This window comes from Marmota flaviventris, chromosome 10 (genome assembly GCF_047511675.1).
Source record: "Marmota flaviventris isolate mMarFla1 chromosome 10, mMarFla1.hap1, whole genome shotgun sequence".
NCBI lineage: Eukaryota > Metazoa > Chordata > Mammalia > Rodentia > Sciuridae > Marmota > Marmota flaviventris.
In genome coordinates, this window is record NC_092507.1 from 101,633,101 (window position 1) to 101,655,665 (window position 22,565).

The following is a 22,565-nucleotide window of genomic DNA, read 5'->3' on the forward strand; positions in this document are numbered from 1 at the left end:
GAGACCCTGGGCGGGTAACAGGGCCTAGCATGCCATTCATCATTCCTGAGGGCTCTGCAGCAGGCCCACATTCCCCTGGGCTCCGGAATCCTTGGTGGCCCATCAGGATCCTAGACACGAACCAGTCCAAAAGCAAGTGAGTGCCAAGCCCTGAGGATACACAGTCCCCTCATATAAAAACACCACCATTTTTATCACAATGCCGGGCAACACTTGTTTTGTTTACAAAAGTATCTTTACAAAAATGGGGGTTAGAATCCCAGGGGCTCCGAGACTATAGAAATCTGTTTGAATCTGACCTACATCTAACACGGCTTCCATGGCCTAGCCTGCTCTGGTCCCATGGAAGTGAATCCAAATATTTGGTGGTTTCTGGAGGAATTTCTGCCCTTTGGAGGAGATGACTGCATAGCATGTTGGGAGATCGGGCACAGGGCAGGAGTAAGGGATGGCTGGAGCAGAAGAGACCACACCATTCATGCTGTCCTCCAAGCCAGACACTGGGTGCATGCCCCTCGGTGGTGGGAGAAGTGAGGCCAACCCTCGACTCTGGTTTCCCCTTTGTCATAAACCAAACTCTTTGGTTTCCCCTGTGTAACAAAGAGTTCCTCCCAGTTCAATTTTCTTCTCCCCTTTTCCTGGGCTCCCTGAATGAAGAGTTGGGCCTTTTTAGCTGGAAAGGCAACAGCTGGACTTGGGCAGTCTGGAGTAGGCAGGGCAATGTCCCTCCCTCCAGTCCAGTTTGAATGAAAGGACTTTTGTAACAGGAAGGATCCTGTCTGCTTAGAAACCCCTTTCTCCTAAATAGTCCTAAAGGAAAGACCCTATTGCATGTTTCCTGCCAGGGCTGAGAGTCCCTGCTGCTCTCCAAGGCCCCTGGAGGCAAACGTGTGTGCTCTCTGCTGTCCAGGCAGGGTGGGCCCAGAGCAGCTCAGAACATAAATGGGGGTGGGCAGCTCAGTTACATATCAATGCCACCCATCACGTGGTCCAGTTCAGCAGGCTGGGCGGCTCCTTGGGCTTCACCCTGAGTGAGACGAGACTTGGAGACTTGTAGTCGCCATCCGGAGAGGGCTCAAAGCTGTGGCCCCCCAGGGCAGGAGGAAAGCTGTGGATGGAGTAGATGCCAGGGTGGGCTGCAGGGGAGGCTGGCACCCCCATGAATCCAGCCACATTCCCATGGGAGTGGGAGTATGGGGACATGCATGGGGAGGGAATGCCCTCCGGAGAGACAAGGCAAGGGCCTCCTGGGCTCCCGGGCCCTGGACTGGGCCACAGGGAGCTCTGCAGCTGAAAAGAGAGGGAAAAGGAAGGCCATGAGCCAGCAGCCCTGGGGAGCTGCCTGCCTTCCCTAGTCATTCTCCCTTTGTCTTGAGGCCCCAGAATCTTCATAAGAATCATCCATTTGGCCTAGAGCTGTCACCTCTAACCACCACCCCCACTGGCATCCAGAGGCCCACCACTGCTTCTCCAAACAAAACTTCCTTCTATGATTCCTTGTGCTCTTCAGGTGTCACTCAGGGGGCAAGAGCTGATTTGTAGAGGAAATTAAGGGGTATGCTCAAGTCACACAGGGCCCTGATGCTATTCCAGGTCTCTGTGGGCCAGAGCTCATGTTCTCTCTGGTGACCCCACCAGGGCCTGACTTGAGGGGGGTCAGGGTCTCACCTGGGGGTGACTGTCAGTGCGGGGCAGCACAGAGATGTCATAGGCAGCTGTGAAGGGGTTCCGCCCCTCCTGCATCTTCCCATAACGCTCACGCTTCCGCCACTTGGCTCTGCGATTCTGGAACCAGACCTGGGGATAGGTTGGGGAGGATTGAGGGAGTGCTATAGCAACCCTGAGGAGCCTGCTGGGGAGAGAGCTGATGTTTGTGTCCTGTAGAGTGGAAGCTGGCTCTAGGCTGGAGGATCTGGAACTGTGGAACTGTGGGGGCTTGTGAGTCCACACTGTCTTCAGGGCCAAGCCCAGAGAGGTTTACTGGCCCCATAGGCCCTCAGCTAACATTCCCCATGCTGAATTACTCTTTAGTTCTCCAGCCAGGCTGTGTCTGGTCAGGGCATATGGGGGGTTTGTGGACCTCAGAGTCCCAGGGCACTTCCTAGTGTTCCAGTGCATGGGTTTTGGAGTTCTAGTCTCCCTGCCTATTTTCCTTTTCCATCTACCCACCTGGCAGCATCCAAGGAATCATAAAGACATTCTTGTTCAGGTCATGGTCTTGTTTAAACTCTCAGTGGCTTGCTAGAGAGTTTGGCTCAGAACCTAGCTCTTTAACAAGACCCTTTAGGACTGGCCCCTGCCCACTCCACAGCCTCTAGTCCTGCCAGGCAAGAGCACTGAGTTCTTCTTACTTGTCTCCTTATTGGCCATAGCCCTCCTTCAAGACACTCAGAGGTCTTGCTCCTTGCCAATTTGGCTAAGGTTTTGCCTACCTGGGTTACCTGCCTCCCCAGTACATATTCAGGCTAGGCACCTCTATCTGCCCTTTCTCATCATGCTCTCCACATTCTGTGACCATAATCTTGGGAATCTCTCTCCCATTAATTTGTGAGCTCTCGGTAGGGGTGGCATATCTGTGTTGTGCACATCTACGTTTGAGATGAATTTGTTGTTGAGCCCCTATACTGTTGCATGTATTATTGTATGTATTTTTTACTTCTGTAATTTAACAGATATTTATGTGTCAAAGCTTGGGTTAGATGTTGATAATATCAAAACAAAACCAAACAAATGACTGTGTGTGTGTGTGTGTGTGCGCGTGCGTGCATGCATGCACATGCATGTGTGCATTTTAAGTAACACAACTATCTGGGCTGGGATGAAAAATTCCCCAATCCTCATACTCCCTACCCTCCTCTCCATGGTCATTCTTCCTCATGAAGGCAGGCAGGGCCCTGATAGTTAAGAGACTGTCCATAGCTCTAATCCCCTCACTCCCAGGTTGCAGAGATTCCCAGAACAGGCCTGGCCCAGGTCAGAAAAGGCCAGTTGCCTGCCCATCTGCCTGGATTTCCTTTGTCTACTCTCGCTCCTCTGCAGGCGAATAAAGAAGGCTGGAGCCAGCCAATCTGTTGACTTTACTGGGAATTACTTCCCTTTCACCACCCATTTTCTCCTGAAATCTCCACTGTGGACCTCCACCTGTACTCTGGATCTGCCCTATGCATTGTCCAGATGTGGTCTTCTTATTATTCCTCCCCATGGGATGGGATTTATGGGTGAGTGTCATGCTTCTCTCAGAGAAACATCTCTACTGGAGACCTTTGATTGTTGGGGAAGCTTCTGGACTGGGTCTGGGAGCCTTATGGCTCCCCCTGCACCCTTCCAGGATTAAAAGGCCTATAAGGGAGTGAGTGCGGTATGTGTCATTCCTCCAAGCACCTCCATAGGGAACAGTTATTCAGAGACCACCCCAAAAGCCTGCTTACATGCTCCAGAGATCCCTGTTCTGGATTTCCATAGCTTGTGTAATCTGAATTTGTTTTGAATGCGGGGACACTTTTCTTGATGAATCCATGCCCTGGAGAGCCTGAGGAGATGGTCCTGAAAGTCTGTGTTAGGTATCATCTGGGAGGAACAAGGAAGCAGAAGAACCCAGCAGAGAAGGAGAAACAGCCTAAGCCCCTGTTTTCCTGTGTTGGATCCAGCTTTGAGGTCTTCTCTGCTTAATGGCAGTTGGCCTCTATAGACTAGTCTGCCACACCCCATATATCCGAAGTTGGCCCCCAGACCAGCACCTTTAAAGAATCTCTGGAAGGGCCTCTGCAAGGCATGATAAGCATGAGCTTTGTCCCTGCCAAGTGCCACCTGGTGAGGGAGGCAGACTCTTCCACTGGAGCAGTCACCTCAACTTTCCCTAGAATCCCACCCCACCTCCTGCTTGGCATGGGGGAGACTGCTATGAGTAAATGGGTGCAAACAACAACTTCCTTCTGGGCCAGACTTGTGCTGTACCTTCTCTTCCCTCTTTCTCAGCATCTACCCACCCTCTCCACAGGCTGGGCTCCCTGTTAAGGGAAGCAGACCACAGCCCCATCCTGGAAGCCCTGGACCTGGTGTCCATGGGGAGAGTTTGTTGGGGTATGGAAGGATTCCCAGCTAGGGTCTCCTAGGAAGGGTCTGGGAGCTGGCTGAGGCTAAAGGTGACTGGCTCATAATGACCCTGACACCCCTATCAGGAATATTCCTGTTCTGGGCAGCCACCTTGGGAGTCCTGATATGTGTTCGGCACTTTGCTGCTTCTAAAATGCTGCTCCATCTGTGATCCTCAAGGTTAAGTTGCTGCTAACATTCCCTTTTCCTGAAGTGGGATACTGAGAGTGAGATAGCAGCTAGTAAATGGTAGAGTTAGGATTCCCACACAGCTTTTTCAGCTCCAAAAGGCCATTATCCCTTTACCCACATGTAAACCTTGACTTAGGCTGGAAGAACCTGTGACTGTAGGGAAGCTGGGCATGGAGGGTGAGCCCCAGTAGGCCAGACTCAGGCTGGCCTGGGTGGAACAGTTCTGTGAGGTGCTATTGCTGCCTCTCCCAGCCCTTCCACTGTCTGGCCCATGGTCCAAGTGGCCAAGGCAGCCAGGGAACCCAATGTCCATGGTGCCCTCACCTGAACCCGAGCCTCGGTCAGGTCTGTGCGCAGAGCCAGCTGCTCCCGGGCGTACACATCAGGGTAGTGGGTTTTCTGGAAGACCTTCTCCAACTCCTCCAGCTGGAATGTGCTGAAGGTTGTGCGGTTACGGCGCTTCTTGCTCTTGTTCTTGGCTAACTCCATGGAGTCAGGGAGTCCCGGGGAAAGAGGGACACGAAGACTGGCCAGGCAGGGACCTGGGGAGCCTTGCAAGTTAGCGGGCCCGTCTCTGGGGCCCCCTCGGCAGTCCAAGGGCAGCTGAGGGAAGCTGGCGGCTTTGGAAGCTGTCTCCTCAGCTGCAATGGAAACACAGAAAGGAGGATGGAAAGAGAACCGGGGGTTTTGTGGGTGGAATGGAGGGAGGGGAAGAACACTGACGCTCCAGTCTCCGCCTCCCCCTGCCTTTCCCTTCCCTGCCCTTCCTCCCAGCAGCCACCCTCCATGGGAGCCTGGCATTCAGAGGCCTGCCTGCTGAGCCTCCAGCTGGGGAGGGGGCCCTAGGGAACCATGTGCTCTGTGGTCTGGGCGGATCTGCTGGGGCCAGAGGGGGGGGTTCATTTCGGGGAAGTGCTCTGTGGTGGTGCATCCCACAGGGTGTGGAGGTGCCAGGATTGGCGCCATAGCCGGGACCGCCACCCTGGCAGGGCCAAGAATGGAGGTGGGGGTGAGGACAGGGTGGTTGACATCTCCCATTCCTGCCAGGAAGGTCTCCCTTGTTCCTGACTCTGCAGGTCTTGGTTCCCACACCCTTATGCTCACGTGTCAGCTTCCAGGATCAGATGGCAGTGCGTGGAGATGCTCAGACCACCTTTAATTGGGCTGTCTGGGTCTCATTCTCTGAACCCCAAGTCTCAGGTCAACATTAAATCCCCCAGCTCTGCTATGTGAAGGACAAGATGGGACGACAAAGAAGCTTCCAAGGAAGTCGCCTCTTTCCCCTAAAGTTGTCTGGACAAGGACTTAAGCTCCAACAATGGAGAGATGGAGGCCAGATAGGCTATACTTGGAGAAGGGGAGGTGGGGGACCAGTGTTGAAATGGGGCACAGGCCCCTTTCTCTGTCTCTCTCGTCATGCCTACTCCTCCCTCCTCAGGAGTTTCTGTCTGCTCCCTATTTGCCTGTGATTAACAAACAGGGAGGCTCGATTGCAGACTGGGCACAGTTCCCAGCAGCCCCACTCTGACGTGCTAACCCTCACTCAGGAAACTTGTCAGAGCCCCACCATGACTGACCGACAGGGCATGGTGAAAAATAGGTCACCCTGATCGCCCCCGCCCTCTCCCTCTGGTAAGGACCCCCAGCAGTGTCCCCATGAAATCCCTCCTCGACAGTCCACTGGGATGACAACCACGACGCCACAAAGACGCTCCACTGACTCATACCACCCCTTCCCTGGCCCAGGCCCATCTCCAGTGGGGGCCTGGCTCTCAGGAGGCCCAGTTAGCTGGCACCAAAATGTAAGTTTCTTCCTGAGGATTGGTGATGGGGTCACGGCTGCAGTTATGGGGGGATATAACCAGAGACAGGCTTCTCAGGATCTGGGTCAAAGGAGTCCCCTATCTGCAAGGTGGAGCACAAGTTCTGGAAGGTCATCAGTGAATTCTCATGACCACCCAGGCTCTGTAATAAGCTCCCCATCTATGTCCTGGAGGCCTGGGACAGTCAGACAGTGCTTGGCCTCTGATTATGCCCAGACTGCAGCGATAGCTCAGACACCAGTAGTCCTTCACAACTCAGGTGTAACCCAGGGGAAGAAATGTTCCACTCTTGGAAAACATAGTTTGGCTCTATGGGTGGTTTCATTTGGTAGAAGTTTAGGAAGGAGAACTCACAGAAGTTGAATCTAATAATTGAAAATGGTCAGGGAAAGCAGGGAGACTAGAAAGGGGACACCCCTCATATGGTAGTTCCTCAAAATGACCTGAAAGGGAAGAGTCTTGGCTTCTTGGGTTCTCAGGGAGGCTATGTTTGACTCTAGGCAGGAAAGGAGTGACAGTAGGTCAGAGTAGGAGTTCCAAGAGGACTGGTAACACTGTGGAGAGCGCTGCAAAGCCCTGGGGTTTGCTCATCTATCTCTTGCACCCTTGGCTGTCTATCTAATAGGACCTGCCCAGAGAAAATGATCAGATTTGGGGTCCTGGGACTTGCTTTCCTGATCTTGAGCCACCCAGCTATTAGGGTCAAGGGATGAAAGTGCAGGAGGATTTTTTTAGAACAGCTACTCCAAGAAAGAGCCCAAGCCAGCTGGCCTTTCACACACCTCCCATTCCTGCCCAGTCTATAGCCCTCTCCAAGGACCAACGAACTACTCTCTTCTCATTGCCATTACTCTGAAACCTCCTTGATCTGCTGAGAGGATTCCAGGGAGAGCAAGTATCTCCCTTCTTTGGGACACAGGGTGGTTTCTCAGTGAACACTGAGCAGCCTCCTGAGGAGCAAGGTCCAGGAGAGAACACATTAAAAGAGGATAAATGGCCAGGCACATGCCTGTAATTCCAGCTATTGGGGAGGCCTAGGAAGGAGAATTGCAAGTCTGAGGCCAGTCTGGGTGACTGAGGGAGACCTTGTCTCTATTAATAAATAAGGCTGGGGATGTAGTTCAGTATTAGAGCACCCTGGGTTCAATCCCCAGTACAGAAAGAAAGAAAGAGAGAGAAATAGAAAGAAATGGAAGGCAGCAGTCATGAAAAGGCCACCCAGGAATGAAAGCCAGCAATTTGAGTCTAAACTTTTCAGGGAAGCCTGCTCTGTTAAGGGGACATATCTGAGGTGTGTATAGGAGACACTGCACCCGGTCCAGACAGTGGATGGCAGAGAGAGAGTACTCATGTTGGATGGACACTGGGAGCCTGAGGCTCAATACCCACAGTGTCCTCTGCCTCCACAACCTCAGAACCACACACACAATTTGTCCAGAGTGAAAGCCAGGAGCCAGGATGAACTGGGGAACATACCAACCAAAGTTCTCTGTCCCTGACCCTGGACCTGGACCTCACACCTGCCACACACCACAGCCCACTAGGTGCTCCCTTCAAGCCCCTGGGCTGCACAGAAACTGCACCTCTCTAGGCTGCCTACTGATAGCCCTGGTCGGGTGGGATGACATCCGCGGCAGCAGGGCAGCAGCGGCAGGACCAAATACCTCTTGCTGAACTTTTGCTCTGTAGTACGCTGTTTCCTGCCGCCCCGCTGGGGTCTAAGCGATTCCGAAGTTATTCTGACACCTGGGTACCCGTAACTCTGGCGAATACTGGAGTGGACATAAACGCAGGACCCCTGAAGGGGCTTTGGTACTCTCCCTTGGAGAGGTCCTCTGCCTTGGCTTAGAAGCCTCAGCCTGGGACCAAGGATTTGGGACGTTCCTTCACCTCCAAGACCGGCCTCTGAGACTCAGCCTAGGTGGGGTGGATTTTGGGGGCAAAAGTCCAGCAGGAGTCTTTGCCTGAGGGCGAGTTCCGAGGTCAGGAAACCATGCCTGGGGACAGATTAGCGAGGAACAAGAAGAAACTGCTGATCACTTTCCCAGTCCTCAGAACATCCAGGAGCTGAAGGCGCTAGGGTGATACCGCTAGGACATAGCCAGGGTCCAGAGCAGAGCTGGGAGTTCTCTGAAAAGGGCAGCCTGAGACCGTCAGGGCGAGGGTGCAAGGCGAGGGCTCTGCTTGGAGCGCAAGGCTCCCAAGAGCGCAAATGTGTGGCCTCGGCAAAGATCGGCAAAGATCGCACCGCAGATGGGGCACAGCTGCTGCGCTCACTGGTCTGAACTGGAAACGCTCCGAGCCCAGTATTTTAAAAGCAGGGGAAAAAAGGCAGTATCCCCCTTCGCCCATCAGTTCGCACCAAGTAGGCTGCGTGGCCTGAGTCCCTTTGGCTATCCCCTCCCAGCAACCGCGCCAAGGTCCTCTCTGCTGCTGCGCCGCCAGAGAGCTTGACAAAGCAAGACTCCTGGGTAGGTGAGCAGCGGCCAGGGTCTCCTTCCAGGCTCCTCTCTCACCGCCGCGCCTTCTTTTCGTTTGGCCTGTCGTCCGCTCATCTAGAATTGTTAGTTTTCTATCCCACTTGTTCCCATTTTGTTAGGCTCTATGCTTTCTGGATGTCTCGTTTTCTTTCGTTTTATCTGTTCTCCCTCTCTCCGTCTTTTCCCTCTTTCTCGTTTACCCGCTTGGTTCGATCTTCCGCTTGCTTCTTTTTTCGTTCGTTCGTTCGTTCATTTATTCCTTTCGGTTCTTCTTCCCAGTTCGCCGTCGACCGTTTCTCTCTCCTCGCCGCCCTCTTCCGTTGTTTTGTTCAGTTCTCCCCTCCTCCTCCTTTTTAGTTGTTTACACTATGGGGCTTTCTTTCTCCGCAATTCGTTCGTTGTCAACGCATCCTTGCCGTCGGATGATCCCAGGTTGCTGGGTTCCTCCCAGCCGTTTATTCCGCCCTAGCGTTCCCCGCAGTGAGCTCAGCTCCGGGGCTGTCCAGGCACCCGGACGGTCTCGGCAGGATGCAGCGCAAACAGAGCAACGCGGGCGAGAGAGTGGTTCCTGCTGGATGCGGGCGCGCTGAGCCAGGCCGGGTACCTGTCCCTGGCGGTGCTCTCGACACTGCGCGGCCGCCGTCTGGCAGGGATCAGAGGAGCCAGACCAACTGCTTCTCATTAAGTCCCAACTGTGGTTTTTATCAGTAGAACCTCTTTCAAAGTGCACAGACACGAAGCTCCGCGGACTCGCTCATTTCCTCCACTGACCCCCACACACCTCCCCGCCCTCCCCTACACACTCCTACCGCCCAGGCTGGACTAAGGCCCGAATTGTCCAGCCACTCGGTAGAGGGCCTAGAAGCGCCAGCAAGGCAGGGCGGTTGCGGGATGGGCGGATCTCTGAGGATCCAGCTCTGGGCCTCAGCTGCGGGATGTGGCAGCAAAGTGAGGTGGGCGTGAGCGCAGAGTCCCGCAGGTCAGCGGATGTAATGGGCGGCGGCCGGGCGGCGGACCAGTTCTGACACGTTCCTGGAGGGTGGTCCGGCCCAGTGGGCCTTAGCCCAGGAGCCCGAGGAGCCCAGGGTTTAGGCCCGCCCAGGGCTGTTCCCGACGGCCCAACGGTGAGGAGGATCCTGCGCGGGGACGCCAAGGTGAGAAGAAGACCATCACCGTGCAAAACGATGGGGAGGCCAGGTTAGTCTGAGAAATAAGGACTTAATTATTCTGTCTTGAGATGGTACCCGCACTGTGGGACCAGCTATGGCCACTCCACCGAACGCCGAATTCATAGGCAGCGCCCTTCCTGCTGAGGCTGGGCCGGGGGGGGGGGGGGGGGGAGAAAAGGCCAGCAAGGTCAGGCCACAAATCCTCGGCTGAGACCCGCTTGGCCACTCCAGGTCGAGGCCCAGCCTCTGCGTCCTCAACGGGAGCCAGACACAAAAGCCAGCGTCGGGGCTCAGGGTGGTTCCCGGACCCTCGGCCCAGCCCTCGCTTCTGGGTCGGTGGCAGTTCCAGCACAACTCCGGCCAAATATAATCTTTCCTTCCTGCCATCGGGCCCGACTTGGCCCCGGGCTGTCGCCGCTCCACTCTCCTTGACCTTCTGCCTCCCATTCCCGCCGCCGGGGCCACCGGGGACCTTGCCTCCCACACTGCACTGGCCTTTGCCTAGCCCGGGCCAGGGGCAATCTGGCTTCCGAGGGAGCCGTGGCCAAAGGCGAAAGGGGCAAAAAGTTGAGAAATAAGCAAGCGGGAAGGAGAAGCGGGGAGGCCCAGGCGGGCCAGGGTAGGGAAGGAGAGAGGGTCGGGCTGCGCGCTACCCGCGGCGCCGCGCGTTACCTTCCGCTGGGCCCTCGTAGAAGTGGCCGCCGTTGAGCGCCGGGCCGGGCCCGAGGTCCTGCAGGTACTTGGCGGGCGGCTTGGCTGGCTCTGGGAGGTAGGGCTCCAGGGGCCCGCAGGCCGGAAAGCGGGTCAGCCGCGGGCCGCAGGGTGGCGCGGGCTGCAGGTGAGGCGCAACGGCTGGAGTCCCCTGGGGACCTGGAGAATCGTCCCCTGCGGGCCCGTAGGGGCCGGGTGCGGGCCCCACGCCGAAAGGCGTGCAGCGCTCAGGGTCCATGCCGGTTCGGGGCTCACAGGCCGCCGGGGCTCGCGCTACCCGCGCGGCCTGTGAGCTCCCGCCAAGGGGGAGGGACCTGGGCTCAGGGGCGCGGAGCCCCCGGGAGCGGCGCGCGCCGCGGGGGGCGAGGGGGGGTACAGAGGAGGGGGCCGCTCCTCTGACTTAATGCTGGAACTATCCACGTCACGTGCGGCACCGCGCGGTTTAACCCCTCGGAGCCCGGGAACCCCCCTGATTCACCCCAAGCCCAGTGTCCCAAGCAGTTGGAGGAGAGGAGAAGGAAGGCTGCTTCCTTTCGAGGTCAGAAACCTTTTTTGTCTACCTCTCTGGGTGAGTCCCTCGCTCAGAGCTGCACCCTTGGTCCTGATATCCCCCCTATCGGGCTCTTGTTCGCGAAGGGATGGGGGACTGTAGGGGCAGACCCCGATCCCAATAAACTCCCTTAGGCCTAGTCTCCTGCATGCTTGGGAGGAGAGAGAGCCTGGTGCAGGGGTGAGCTGCCCCTTACCTAGCTCTTTTTAAACTGGGAGCTGGATAAAGGTCCCTCCCAGAGCAGCACATATCCCTTAGGGACCTCTTAGGGACAGGAGTCATTGGGGTCATTGTGTGGAAAGAGCTGTAAATTGCAAGTGGGGCCTGGGGAGCGTGGGCCTGCATACTGTCACTAATCAGCTGTGCAGCTGTGAACCAGTCTCCATGTCCACGTCTGACTGTAGAAATGGACAGAATAAGTCCCATAATCTTTCTAAATATTCCTGGTGAGTTTCAGAGCAGAGGGCTGGAGAAGACAGAGAGGCTCCCAAGTGCAGCTCAGGATTGAACAGGGTCTGGCAGAGGCAGCTTTTGGAGCAGGTGGAGGAACTGAAGAACTGCTGTTCCCCTCAGCAATAGGCAGAGTGAGTGACTGTTTCAGAGTGTCTGGGAACTCACTGGAGAAAGGCTATCACCAGCTCAGACCCCAGGGCTCTGACATCTAGGCCTGTCATCATGGAGGGGTCAGGGTAGAAACCCATCTCCTGAGATTTGGGTATCTCCAGTCAAAATGAAGCATTGGATTAGGGCAGTAACTTGGCATTTTTCCTTCTCTAACGGTCCCTCCCACCGAGGTGCACTTTGCCACTGAACCACACCCCAACTCTTATTTTATTTTATTTTATTTTTTTGAGACAAGGTCTCACTAAGTTGCCCAGGAAACTGGAGGAAACTTGAACATGTGATCCTCCTGCCTCAGCCTCCTGAGTCACTGGGCTTGAGGTATATACTACCATGCTCCAACAGAGTTTAGCATTTCTGAAAAGAGAAATGACCTCTACCCTATCTAAGATTTGGGAAGAAATACCAAAAGGCTTTAGGACCTGTATCACTGCCCATGGATTGAGGAACCCTAGGTCTGGGTTAAATCATTTATATTTTCAGTGCCCTAGAGACTAGCGAGAGAGGGGTGGGGAGTTAGACATCATTTGTATTTCATTTGAATTCTCAATTTTTAAAGGAATCCAAGAGGCCTGGTGTGAACACCTCCCTCTTCCGTTGGAGGCTTACAGGGGGTTTCTTGGCTGTCTTCAGCCAGAGTTGGGCTGTAAATCAAGGCCAAACAGGAACCAGAAGCCTTGCATCTCACAAGGAGTCATTAAGCCATTATTAAACATACCATAACTTCTCTGAAGCCTTATTGGTTTAAACACCACATTGGAGGCATTATGGCCATTAGGGCCCCTAATCACAGACTGCAGACTGGGCAGAGAAATGGGAGCACCTGGGGCTAGTATTTCCCAGCCTACAGGAAGGCTGAGCTCAAAGTTAGTTTTTCCTCTAGCCTTACCAGGGGGATCCATTCTCCAGAGTCCAGTGGACCCTAGCTTTGGCAACCAACTTTCATTCATAATAAATAAGGTTTTTCAATAATTGTTAATTGGATGTTACCAACTTTCGGAGGAGACTGTGTAATTCACGACACCTATTCAATAAAGCTATCAAGCAGCTAATTAGGAGGATGCAAGTATGAGATGGAAAGATGTCACCAACACATCAAAACAAGTCAGTCTGGATTAAATAGCATATTTTTCCTCAAATGATAATCTTTCTGAATCTTTTCTTCAATCATAAAAATGGGCTATACGTGTGGACATGAGGTATTTGAGAAGCACTCATGTTTTGATGTCCTGTGTTAAGAGATGATGACAATGATGATTTAAACCGGAGCCAGATATCTGGATTCCATCACTGAATTGGTGGAAAGTCCTGACTCCAGACTGAATGGTCCTGAGGCTGCAGCTGAGCAGAGAGATTCAGCTCTGCTTTCCCAGGGACCCACACCCCTTTCCAAGCCTAGAAGTTCTTCCCGGCATGCCCTCACTCTTGGGACAGAAGTAATTTCCACTTGGAGGTGTGACCAATTTAAATAAGGAGACAGAATGGCCCAGATTATGTTTAAGTCTGGTGAGTTTGTGGAGTTGCCCCTCCTGTGAGGGTTCTCCCAGGATCATGCAATGGAGACTCTCCAGCTCTCCTTTTCAACATGGGTGCAAACTTGTATCTTCATCTGTCTCTGGTCTGGGGGAATTTGATGGAACAGGTGCATAGAAAACACAAAAGTAGAACCTCCAAGTTATCAAACTTTCCTCCTTAGGCAGGTTGGGAGATCATGGGGTATGCAGAGATTCTTATTTTATAAGTACGTATACTTAAATGTAGTACTTATACTGTGTCAGAAATTATTTCATGTACTCTGCATACAGTTGACTTATTTAACCTTCACAACAACCCCACAAAGTAGGCACAAATATTATCCTTGTTTTGCAGAGAAAGAACCTGAGGTCACAGTAGAGAGCCATATATTCAGGGTGGACAAAGCCAGTTTTTTTTTTTTTCTTTTGGGGGGGGGGAGGGAGTGCCAGGAATTGAACTTAGGGGCACTCGAACACTGAGGCACATTCCCAGCTCTATATCATATTTTATTTAGAGACAGGGTCTCACTGAGTTGCTTAGCATCTCACTTTTGCTGAGGCTGGCTTTAAACTCGTGATCCTCTTGCCTCAGCCTCCTAAGCCACTGGGATTACAGGTGAGTGCCACTGTACCCAGCCAAAGCCAGTTTTTACCCTCAACTCCATGGTCCCCCCACTCTGCATGACTCTCTCAAGCCCTCCTGCAGCCAACATAACAAAGTTAGAATCATTCATTGTGCACCCTTGTTATCCCAATGGGAAGGCTGGACTTCTCAAAAGGGAGGTTGAGGCCTGAATAGCTGCAGACAGAATTGGTTTGAGTCAAGTTGCCCTGAGTGGTTTTGCAACCAACTCAGATGTGGAGCAGAGTTTTAAGAAAATTTATGAGTTTACTATTCATGCTATTTAATAACCAGTTCAATTGTAGCATTTGTCACTGCTGTTATCCACAGGGTAATAGATGAGCTGATAGTTGATCCAGATAATTCTAGGTCCAGTAATAAGAAAAACTTATTTTTTTTTCATCTGCTGGGAAACACTACTTTTTAGATGGAAATAATACTTATTGACTGATGTATAATTCCTTCACTTAATAGGTGGACCTGCTGGTGACAGGCATTTGGCACCAGAATACAGCAGAGAGCAAGACAGATGTGATCCCTGCCTGCATGGTGCTTACACTTTCTGAAATGGAAATGTCTCATTTACATTGAAGCAAACTGTCGCTTGGAAGTGGATTAGGATGGAATCTGTCTTGAGAGTAGAGTTCCTGGCCCCTGGCTCAAGTATAAGGTCAGTTCTTTAATTAAGGATCATAAGTTCCAGCTACTTCTTTCCCTTTCATTTTCTACTTCCCTCAGAGTTCACCACATGAAGGACAATGCCCTCCTTCTTCTCCCAGTGGATATCCAGGGAGGCTGGAATACTGGGAGAAATGTAAGCTCAGGTCTGAGATTTGCTTCACATAGGCAGAACTTCTAGACAGGAAAAACTCAGTTGCTTTTTTTTTTTTTTTTTTTTCTTTTTCTCCAAAGGAAAGACAGTCAGCATTACCCTTATCCTGTTTAGACACCAAAATCCTAAATTGATCCCTATGAAAATTCTGGGTTTGGGAGCCCAAGTTGATTGTTTCTCATTAGTGACATTCTTCCTGGAAGGTCAAGCTAAGGAATGGTAAATAAACCTTCAGATCCGGTATTTCCTCCTCATCCATGATATTTTTAAAAGAGGTTTGTGCTGTGGATACCTAGGATCCTTGCCTGGGATTCTAACAATCCAGGCTGAAGTCTGTGCTTTGGGGTGAAATTGCTGGGAGGTTGGAGAGCTAATTTTCCTCTTCGTTGGTTTGCTGTATTTCAGTGGGAAAGCCACTTAGCCTGCCTGTGCCTCAGTTTCTCCACTAAGAAACTAGGAGGAATGATTCTGTAGTGTGGTTTACTAGACTGAATGAGTGAGTGTTTATACAGATGTTTCTTGAGCCTGAATCCTCACTTGGTTGGGATGGAATGGGAGGAGGGGAGCAGAGAGGTGGAGCTATGTCTGTGATGTGGCAGTGTCCAGAGGGCCTGATTGTCCTATTATCTGACTTACTGCCTTTGAGTAAAGGTAAATGGATTCTGTGGCAAATGCCTGCATGGATCATGGAGTCATTTTGTGGAGGAGTTTTTGATGAACTTATTCTCGGTGTAAAATAGAAAGGGCAGGTTTAGACTTCTGGGCAGTTGAACACTTTGGTTAATTAATTTGATGAATTTATGTGCTCATTGAGCCATTGTTGAATACCTGCCATGTGCCAGACAGCAGGACTGCGTGGAGGACAGAGCCAGAGATAGGACCGCTTACTCTCAGGGCTTTTCCAGACTGGCAGGAGAGAGACACAAAGCAATAGGCATTTACACTATAGAGCACAATTGTGCTGAGGTGAGAGAGGGCACAGAGGGCCATGCAGGCCACAAGAAGGATGTCTATCCTAGCCATAGGGACAGCTGGTCACGGGGGTGCTCCGAGGTTGAATCCAGAAAGTTGAATGGGAGTTACCCAGGGAAAGAGGGCATCCTGGAGAGAACATCCCACAAATGAGAGAGAGGAAGCTAAGTTGGGGGAAATAAGATTTGTTGAATATTGCTGATCCTGGGGAAGAAGAGTTTGGGTTGGGATAAGAGGAAGAGAGAAAAGATAGGGGCATTATACAGGAATCTAGAGACACTCCAGGAGTAGCAAGAATGGCTCCAGAAGCATCAGTCCAGTTCCTAGTGTCTGGTGAACACAGCCCTAAGCAGTGTGTTCAGTAAGTGGGTGTTAGGGAGGAGAAAGCCCCAGGTCCTGGGAAGTGCCCCTACTTCAAGGGCGGGGAACCCAGGACCTTTACCCAGCAGGCAGACATTGAGACAATAACAACAAGGAGGAGAACAGAAAATACAATCACTCATTGTCTGGGAGCCCTGAGGTAGGGAGTTGAGTGGAGGGGACAGACTGTGTGACTGGTTGGGTGAGGCAGTCTGTGAGCCTTTTGGAGCCACATTTTGCCTCTTACAGAGAGTGCTGGCCAGGGCACCCCTTGAACTCATTTCAGCAGGAAATCCATTGGTTCCAGAGTGCAGATTCCAGATTTGTTATTTTATAGGGCTAATAAGTATGTAATTATCAGATTTGGGGCCCTTCAAAAGAAATGCAAACATATACCACTGAACACCCTGAGAAATGTGAATGGACTCACCCCAGAGTTCTAGAAGGAGCTCCTCATCATGTCATAGACATATCCACTCCACACCACGGTCTGTTCCTGAGCAGAGGATAACAGAGGGGAGGTTGGACCTGAACTTTACAAGGAACCAGGAGGAGGGGCAGAGGATAGATGGGCCTCTGCACATCCCCCTCTGGAGTCTCCAGGGAAGGAGGGGTAGTGGGTGGGTAATATTAATAACATTCACTATTACAGAATACCTGCCCTGTGCCAGGCAAACACCATCTTGTTTAATCTTTACAATGTTATAAAGTTGGTGTTAACATTCCCATCTCACATATGGAGAAACTGATGTGTATTAGTTATCAAATGCTGCATAACAAGTCACCCCCAAACCTAGCGACTTAATATAACAGTGATTGTGGGTCAGGGAGGGATTCAGCAGCAGTTTGGGCTGAGTGGGTCTGGCTTGAGGTCTCTCAGGACCTCAGCTCAGATGTTGGCCTGGAGCTACAGTATTCTGAAGGCTTAAATGGGGCTAGGGGACTTGTTTCCAAGTGGCTTGTGCACATGGCTAGCAAGTTGGTGTTGGTTGTTGGAAGGAGGCCTCCATTACATTCCATGTGAGTCTCTCCCCATGGGTTATTGAATGTCCTCACAACCAGGTAGCTGGCTTCCCCCACAGTGAATGGCCTAAGAGACATGAGTGGAAGCTTTAATGTGGGTTATGAGCTGGCCTGGGAACTTACACACTGCCGCTTTGGGCCAGAGTCTACTGATCACACAGATTTGTCCTAATTTAGTATAGGCAAGGGTTTCACAAGACAAGGCTCCTTGGAGTTCATTTTGGAGGCTGGCTGCTGTAGACTGGTTCAGAAAATGGCCCATATCCCACCACTGTGCGTGCTGCAGGGATTCACACCCAAGTTGCTACCTCCTCGGGTAAGGCTCTAGTGGCAAATGTGAGCCAGAGCAGCGGCTGTACTGATGGGTTCAGAGGACCTGAAGGGGCCTAATGGGGTGCCTGGCAAGCAAGTGTCAAAGCCCAATAGGCAATGACAGTCACACTGCCTCTCCTGAGGAAGACTGGGGAGACCCCAGAATGGGGACAAGGTGTGCCTTGGTTTTCTTTACCATGAGTGCTTAGCCATCATAGCAGGCAAACTCTGAGGGGCTCCCTCAGTATTGGCAGCTGATGTCAAGGCGCTATGGTTTTTTAGTGCGCGTGAGTGGCGGGAGGAAGCAGCCTCATCCCTTCTCTGTGCTTTGCAGAGGTGTGAAACTGTGTTTGAATTCCCTAAGTGCAGTGCTGTCAGCTGAGCTCAGGACACCCAGGTAGGTGCATGGTAGCTTTACACCATCTGATGCCTGAGTCATCCCAGATAGACCAGGGCTCTCCTTCCCTTCCACAGGATTTAATGGGGCTGAGATCCTGCTCAGCAGAACGAAGGGGCTAAACGTGCTCCCCGAGTCAGAGTCTGGATGGATCTTTCTTATTAGATTTGCTTTTATTCTAGGGAAACAAGATTCAGCTCTATGAACAATTACCTACAAATACAAGATGCTTGGTAAAATGTGAGCTGCCTGCCCTTGCTGAGAAATGGGAGGAGGCTGGTGTCCTCCTGGGTTATTGCCAGGAGAAGGTGGAAACCCCACCCCCCACCCCACCCCACGGTTATAAGACATCAGCACCAATCCCTGAACTGTGACCAAGGCAAAGCTGCCCCACTCCCAGGATCCTCAGAGGTCTTGGAATTGCAGCCCGAGAAAACACAAAGAACCATAGAAATGCAGGCAGACTGGGATGAGAGCAGTTGCTGGCCTCATGTGAAATGAACAAGGCATGGGCACACGGGAAGGTGCTTGCAGAGGGTTCTGTGAGGTGTGGTAGAGATGACAATTTGACAGACTGGGCAGGCTAAGAATGTAGCAGGTGTGAAAAATGGAGCCTGCCTTCCTTTAAGCAGTGGGGAGGCATTGAGGAGTATTGAAAAGCGCTAGGAGCAGGACCCGGCTCCATCTAAGGGCTCCTATTACTACTGTTGTTGCTATTTAGCAGGAGGACAAGAGGTGTGCTTTGGGGAAATAATGTTGGTAGCTTGGCCAGAATAACAATTATGATGATACCTAACATTTACTGAGCACTTTCTATGGACCAACCCCTTTAAGTACATTATCTTATTTAATTCTAACCTCCTTCGAACAGAGATATTATTATCTGTATTTTACAGATGAGAAAATGAAGAACAGAGAAAGTAACTTGCCCAAGGTAGCCTTAAGGCATGGGAGAAGGGGACCTACTCGGGAGATAGGAGATGGACATGAGTGGACAAAGGCCTGCATTGGTGTGTGGCTGAGGGAATGGAGAGGGATGGCTGGGGGAAGAGGAGTTAGTAAGAAGAAATGACCAGACATATTGCCTGATAGGGATGAGGTGGGGGAGATGGTGTGGGATCAGCAGCCCAGAGAGTGAGTGCCACAGAGGCCTGCTCTCTGGCATTATTTGGAGGGATTGTTGGCTCTCTGGAAACAGGAGACCAGAATGTTTCTTCAGGGGACATTTTGAACCTCTGAGCCAGATTTTCATGTAGGAAGTCGTCCTTAAGCCCCCAGCGTACATTGGCATCTGCAAAGCCCTGGGCTACTCTCTGGACTTCGGGGATCTCTGTAAGTGGGTAGGGTGAGAGAAGAGGGCTTGGGAATCCTGTGACCAGTGCCATTCAGGTGATTGTGCTGGGTGTGCTACGTGCTGAGTGAGCTGGCTGCAGTCTCTCTCATCCCTCAGAGAGTGTGGGATACTCAAGACTCTGCTGAAAGGCCTAAGGTGGGGGCAGAAGTAGAAGGCCCAGCCCCTGGGGTTGGCATGATTCCTACGAAGCAAGCAGAATGCTGGGGGCAGTAGACAAAGGGAAGGCCAGGCCTGTGGCTGTTTTGGGTGTCCCTGTGGTACTTATGAAATACCCAGTCCCTTTATAGTGGTGCAAAGGGCCTGAGCCTGCCCTGCAGGGGAGGAGGCCTTCTCCAAAAAGGCCCCAAAGTTTTGAACTGAAATGACAGTGATGATTTTAGAAGCAGCTCCTGCCTTTGGCTGGGCACTGTGCCAGGAGGTTTGGGATGGGGGTGTAGAGGGAAGCCAGCCTGCCGTGGAACGTGGAGCTCTGCTGGTGGGGTGTGAACATAACACACGCATGTGTGGAGTACGGGTCTGTATCTCTCTAGGAGAAGTCTCAGAACCCTGCCCCTGCATCAGGGGCCCCTTGTAGTGAGAGGTAGGCAAGCCCTGGGTTTCACAGGGTCCTCACAGGGGAGAGTATCTATAACCACAAACGGACCCTGGGACATCTGGGCGAAAGCAGATCTGTAGGCACATTCACACCAGATCTATTGGACAAAGAGACCGGATATTTTGCTGTTTGATAAACTTCATAAAACAGTGGAGCTGAGTGAATTTGCTGCTGCCTGAATGGAAGTATCCTAAGAACCCATGCCAAGAAGATAAATAAGACTATGGCTCCAGGAGAGGAGCTGAAACAAATGTGCAGTGAGAGGTACATCAAAGTAAAACTAGTTCTCCTAACTGGGGGCTCCGTGTGTGGCGAAGTGTGTGTGCATAAGAGCATGTGTGCACACATGTGCGTGCGCATGTGTGTATGTGTGTGTGTTGGGGCAAGTGTTTGGCAGACACTAGGCCACATTGAGGAGCCCAGAGATGTACCTCTGAAGGCAACCATCTACAAAACAGGCTTAGCTAGGATTAGGCCCAGCTCTGCTTGGCACAAAAGAAAACCAGCATTTGCCACTGTTGGAAGATTCAGGTCCTATAATCAGCCAGCTGAGGGGGAATTCAAACTGGAATATCTGCACTCAGAGATCACTGGGGCAGGGTGACCAGCTCCTGTTGTCCAGCTGAAAGAATTATTCTGCATTGATGACAGGGGTTCAAGCTTGGGTGTAAAACACCAAAACTCTCTTATTTGACTTCAAACACTCCAGAGGGTGCTGGGGAGACAAGAGGAGCTTAGGAGAGAGCAGAAGATTAGATAAGGATGGGCACTTAGACCTCATCTAGCCCAGAGTCTTTCAAAGTATGATCCTCAGGCCAGTCGCAGCCGCATCCGGGAACTTATTATAAAGACAGATTGTTGGGCCCCACCCTTGATTTCCTAAATCAGAAACCCTTGGGGTGGGGCCCAGTGGGGCCCACCCATCTTTGTTTTGTCAAGTTTTTTCTTGATGATTCTCATGCACTCTAAAGTTTTGAGAACCACTGCTATTCTGCTGTATTCTTTAGAAATGAGGGATCAGAAGCCTTGGAGAGAGGACTTTTGTCAAGAGCACACAACAAATGAGGACACAGCCCTTTCCTCCTCATGCATATGGACTCACCTATTTATTTTGCAAATTATGTGAGGGGGGATTTTAATCTTTTTTTCCCCCTTAGAGGCAATTGTTATTTTTATATTTTTCATTTGTTAATAAGCTGTTTAGATCTGTAGTGTTGCTGGGGCCCAAGATGTGGAATTATTTGCTATAAAGTTCAGGCTCTGGGAAGTAGACTTGGAGGCTTCAAGGTTCCTTTCCATTTCAGCCCCAACTGCAGACAGACAGGCCAAGTTCCCCCAGCTGGCCCCTCAGTCACAGGCACCATCCTATCCTCCCTTTCTTTTTTTTTTTTTTTTATTGGTTGTTCAAAACATTACAAAGCTCATGACATAGAATACAACAGTCACTAATATGCCATTTTGTCAAAATGTGAATGTGTAACCGATGTGATTCTGCAATTTGTATTTGGGGTAAAACTGGGAGTTCATAACCTATCCTCCCTTTCTGTCCTGGATACTTCTCAGTTACTGCACCATGGCCGCCTGGTCTTGCTTGCTTTGTGCGGATGTTTTGGTCAGTAATCCCTCCCTCAATTTGCTGGGCCAAGTGAGGGTGGACATGTCGGAATTAGTTTCACCCACTGGTCTTCACTGTCTTCCTGAGAAGACCTGCCTCTCCTTCCGGCTCTCACAGTGGACCCAGCATGTTTCCAATATCGCATCAGTGTTTCCCCAACAGAGTAACTCTTTAATGGGGCAGATTTGTTCTCTGTACGGGAAACATGTGGTCCCTCCTCAGGCGCTGTGAGGGTGAGTTGCCCTCCGCTTTGGCCATCTGGTCACCTCTTGGGACTCTCCTCGCTGAGCTCAGAAGGGCAGTGTCCTAGATCGGGTGATGTGAGGAGAAGTGAGGGGCCCTCTGAGATTTTTGGGTGAGTAACTCCTCTAAAAGACCAGAACCATGATACATAGCATGTTTATATCCACCCAAATTCCCAGGAAAGTTACATGAAAATTCCCTTTAGTCTAATTTCTAAGCAAACAGGGAAGGAACCAGTTTGTTTTGTTCAGTGTAAACTGCACCTTATTGAAGGCTTTTAAATGTGGGTGGGAAGAGAGAAATCCTTTCCTTTCCTCCTCCAAAGGCCTATTAGGGGATGGAAGAAAGAAGCCCAGAGTTGCCAGGGTGAGCCTTCCCTGGCCCCAAACCTTCCTTCGCCCTCCTGGGAATTTGATTTTTCTTTTTTTGAGCCCTGAACTATCTGAAGTCATCCTTCCTCAACTCAGGGAGCTGTGATGACCACTTGGGATGATTTGTTAGGTCCACCAACATCCTTCTTGCCTTCCCTGCACAGTCAGGGCATCTATAACCTGTAGTTAAATCATTAATGTCAATTAAAGTTTATTTCACTTTGAGCATTTCACAAAGCCCTAGAGTTTCCCTGGAGCATTGCAAAACCAAGTTTGGACATCGCAGATGAGTAGAACGTTGGCCAGTGGAGGAAAGACAAAGGAGAAGCAGAAAGAGGGAGAGACAGCTTTCAGGTTTTGTTTTTTTTTTTTTCCCCTTTCTGTGTTTCCCAGACAGAGCTCCAGGGCTCTGGCTGGTTTAACAGTAATCAATCAATTGTTGATTTCACTCTCATGTACAGAGAACAGGGACAGTGAGATTGAGACAAGGCAAGACAGAAAGAAACAAGGAGAAAGTCTCTGGGCCTTCCCAACCAGCCAAGGGCAGTATCACCCCAGGAAGACACTGTTTCTGAACCCCTTTCCCCCTTTCTACCAACACAGTAGGGTATTTGAGGGAAACCCCTCTAAGAGTTCGAAGTCTGATATTTTGATTCTGGCCCCTGAAAACTTGCCTCCTGCCCGCAAGATTTATTTTATTAAGTGGTCCACACCTGA

The 22,565-nt window shown here is 51.3% G+C and overlaps 2 protein-coding genes across 2 annotated transcripts in view; one reads left to right on the forward strand and one right to left on the reverse strand.

The window, feature by feature from the left end:
* Positions 1 to 207: 207 nt before the first annotated feature.
* Alx3 (ALX homeobox 3) lies at positions 208 to 10,705 on the reverse strand. Its single transcript, XM_027922033.3, has 4 exons — positions 10,429 to 10,705; positions 4,609 to 4,925; positions 1,669 to 1,797; positions 208 to 1,290 (listed from the first exon to the last, which is right to left on the reverse strand). The coding sequence occupies exons 1-4, from the start codon at positions 10,703 to 10,705 to the stop codon at positions 982 to 984; spliced, it is 1,032 nt and encodes a 343-aa protein (XP_027777834.2). The 3' UTR covers positions 208 to 981.
* A 3,656-nt stretch (positions 10,706 to 14,361) lies between these two features.
* The window catches only part of Slc6a17 (solute carrier family 6 member 17), a 118,861-nt gene continuing 110,657 nt past the window's right edge, over positions 14,362 to 22,565 (forward strand). Inside the window, exon 1 of the mRNA XM_071618165.1 lies at positions 14,362 to 14,444. The gene's annotated coding sequence lies outside the window, so the exon portion shown is untranslated. The remainder of the gene's footprint in view (positions 14,445 to 22,565) is intronic.

Bases quoted from the DNA above. Each gene is read 5' to 3' on its own strand.
- Alx3 (XM_027922033.3), bottom strand. From the start codon at position 10,705: ATGGACCCTGAGCGCTGCACGCCTTTCGGCGTGGGGCCCGCACCCGGC. The intron at 4,926-10,428 runs GTAACGCGCGGC...TTTCCATTGCAG, and splicing joins CTACGAGGGCCCAGCGGAAG to CTGAGGAGACAGCTTCCAAA. The intron at 1,291-1,668 runs GTGAGACCCTGA...CTCTCTTTTCAG, and splicing joins GCACTGACAGTCACCCCCAG to CTGCAGAGCTCCCTGTGGCC.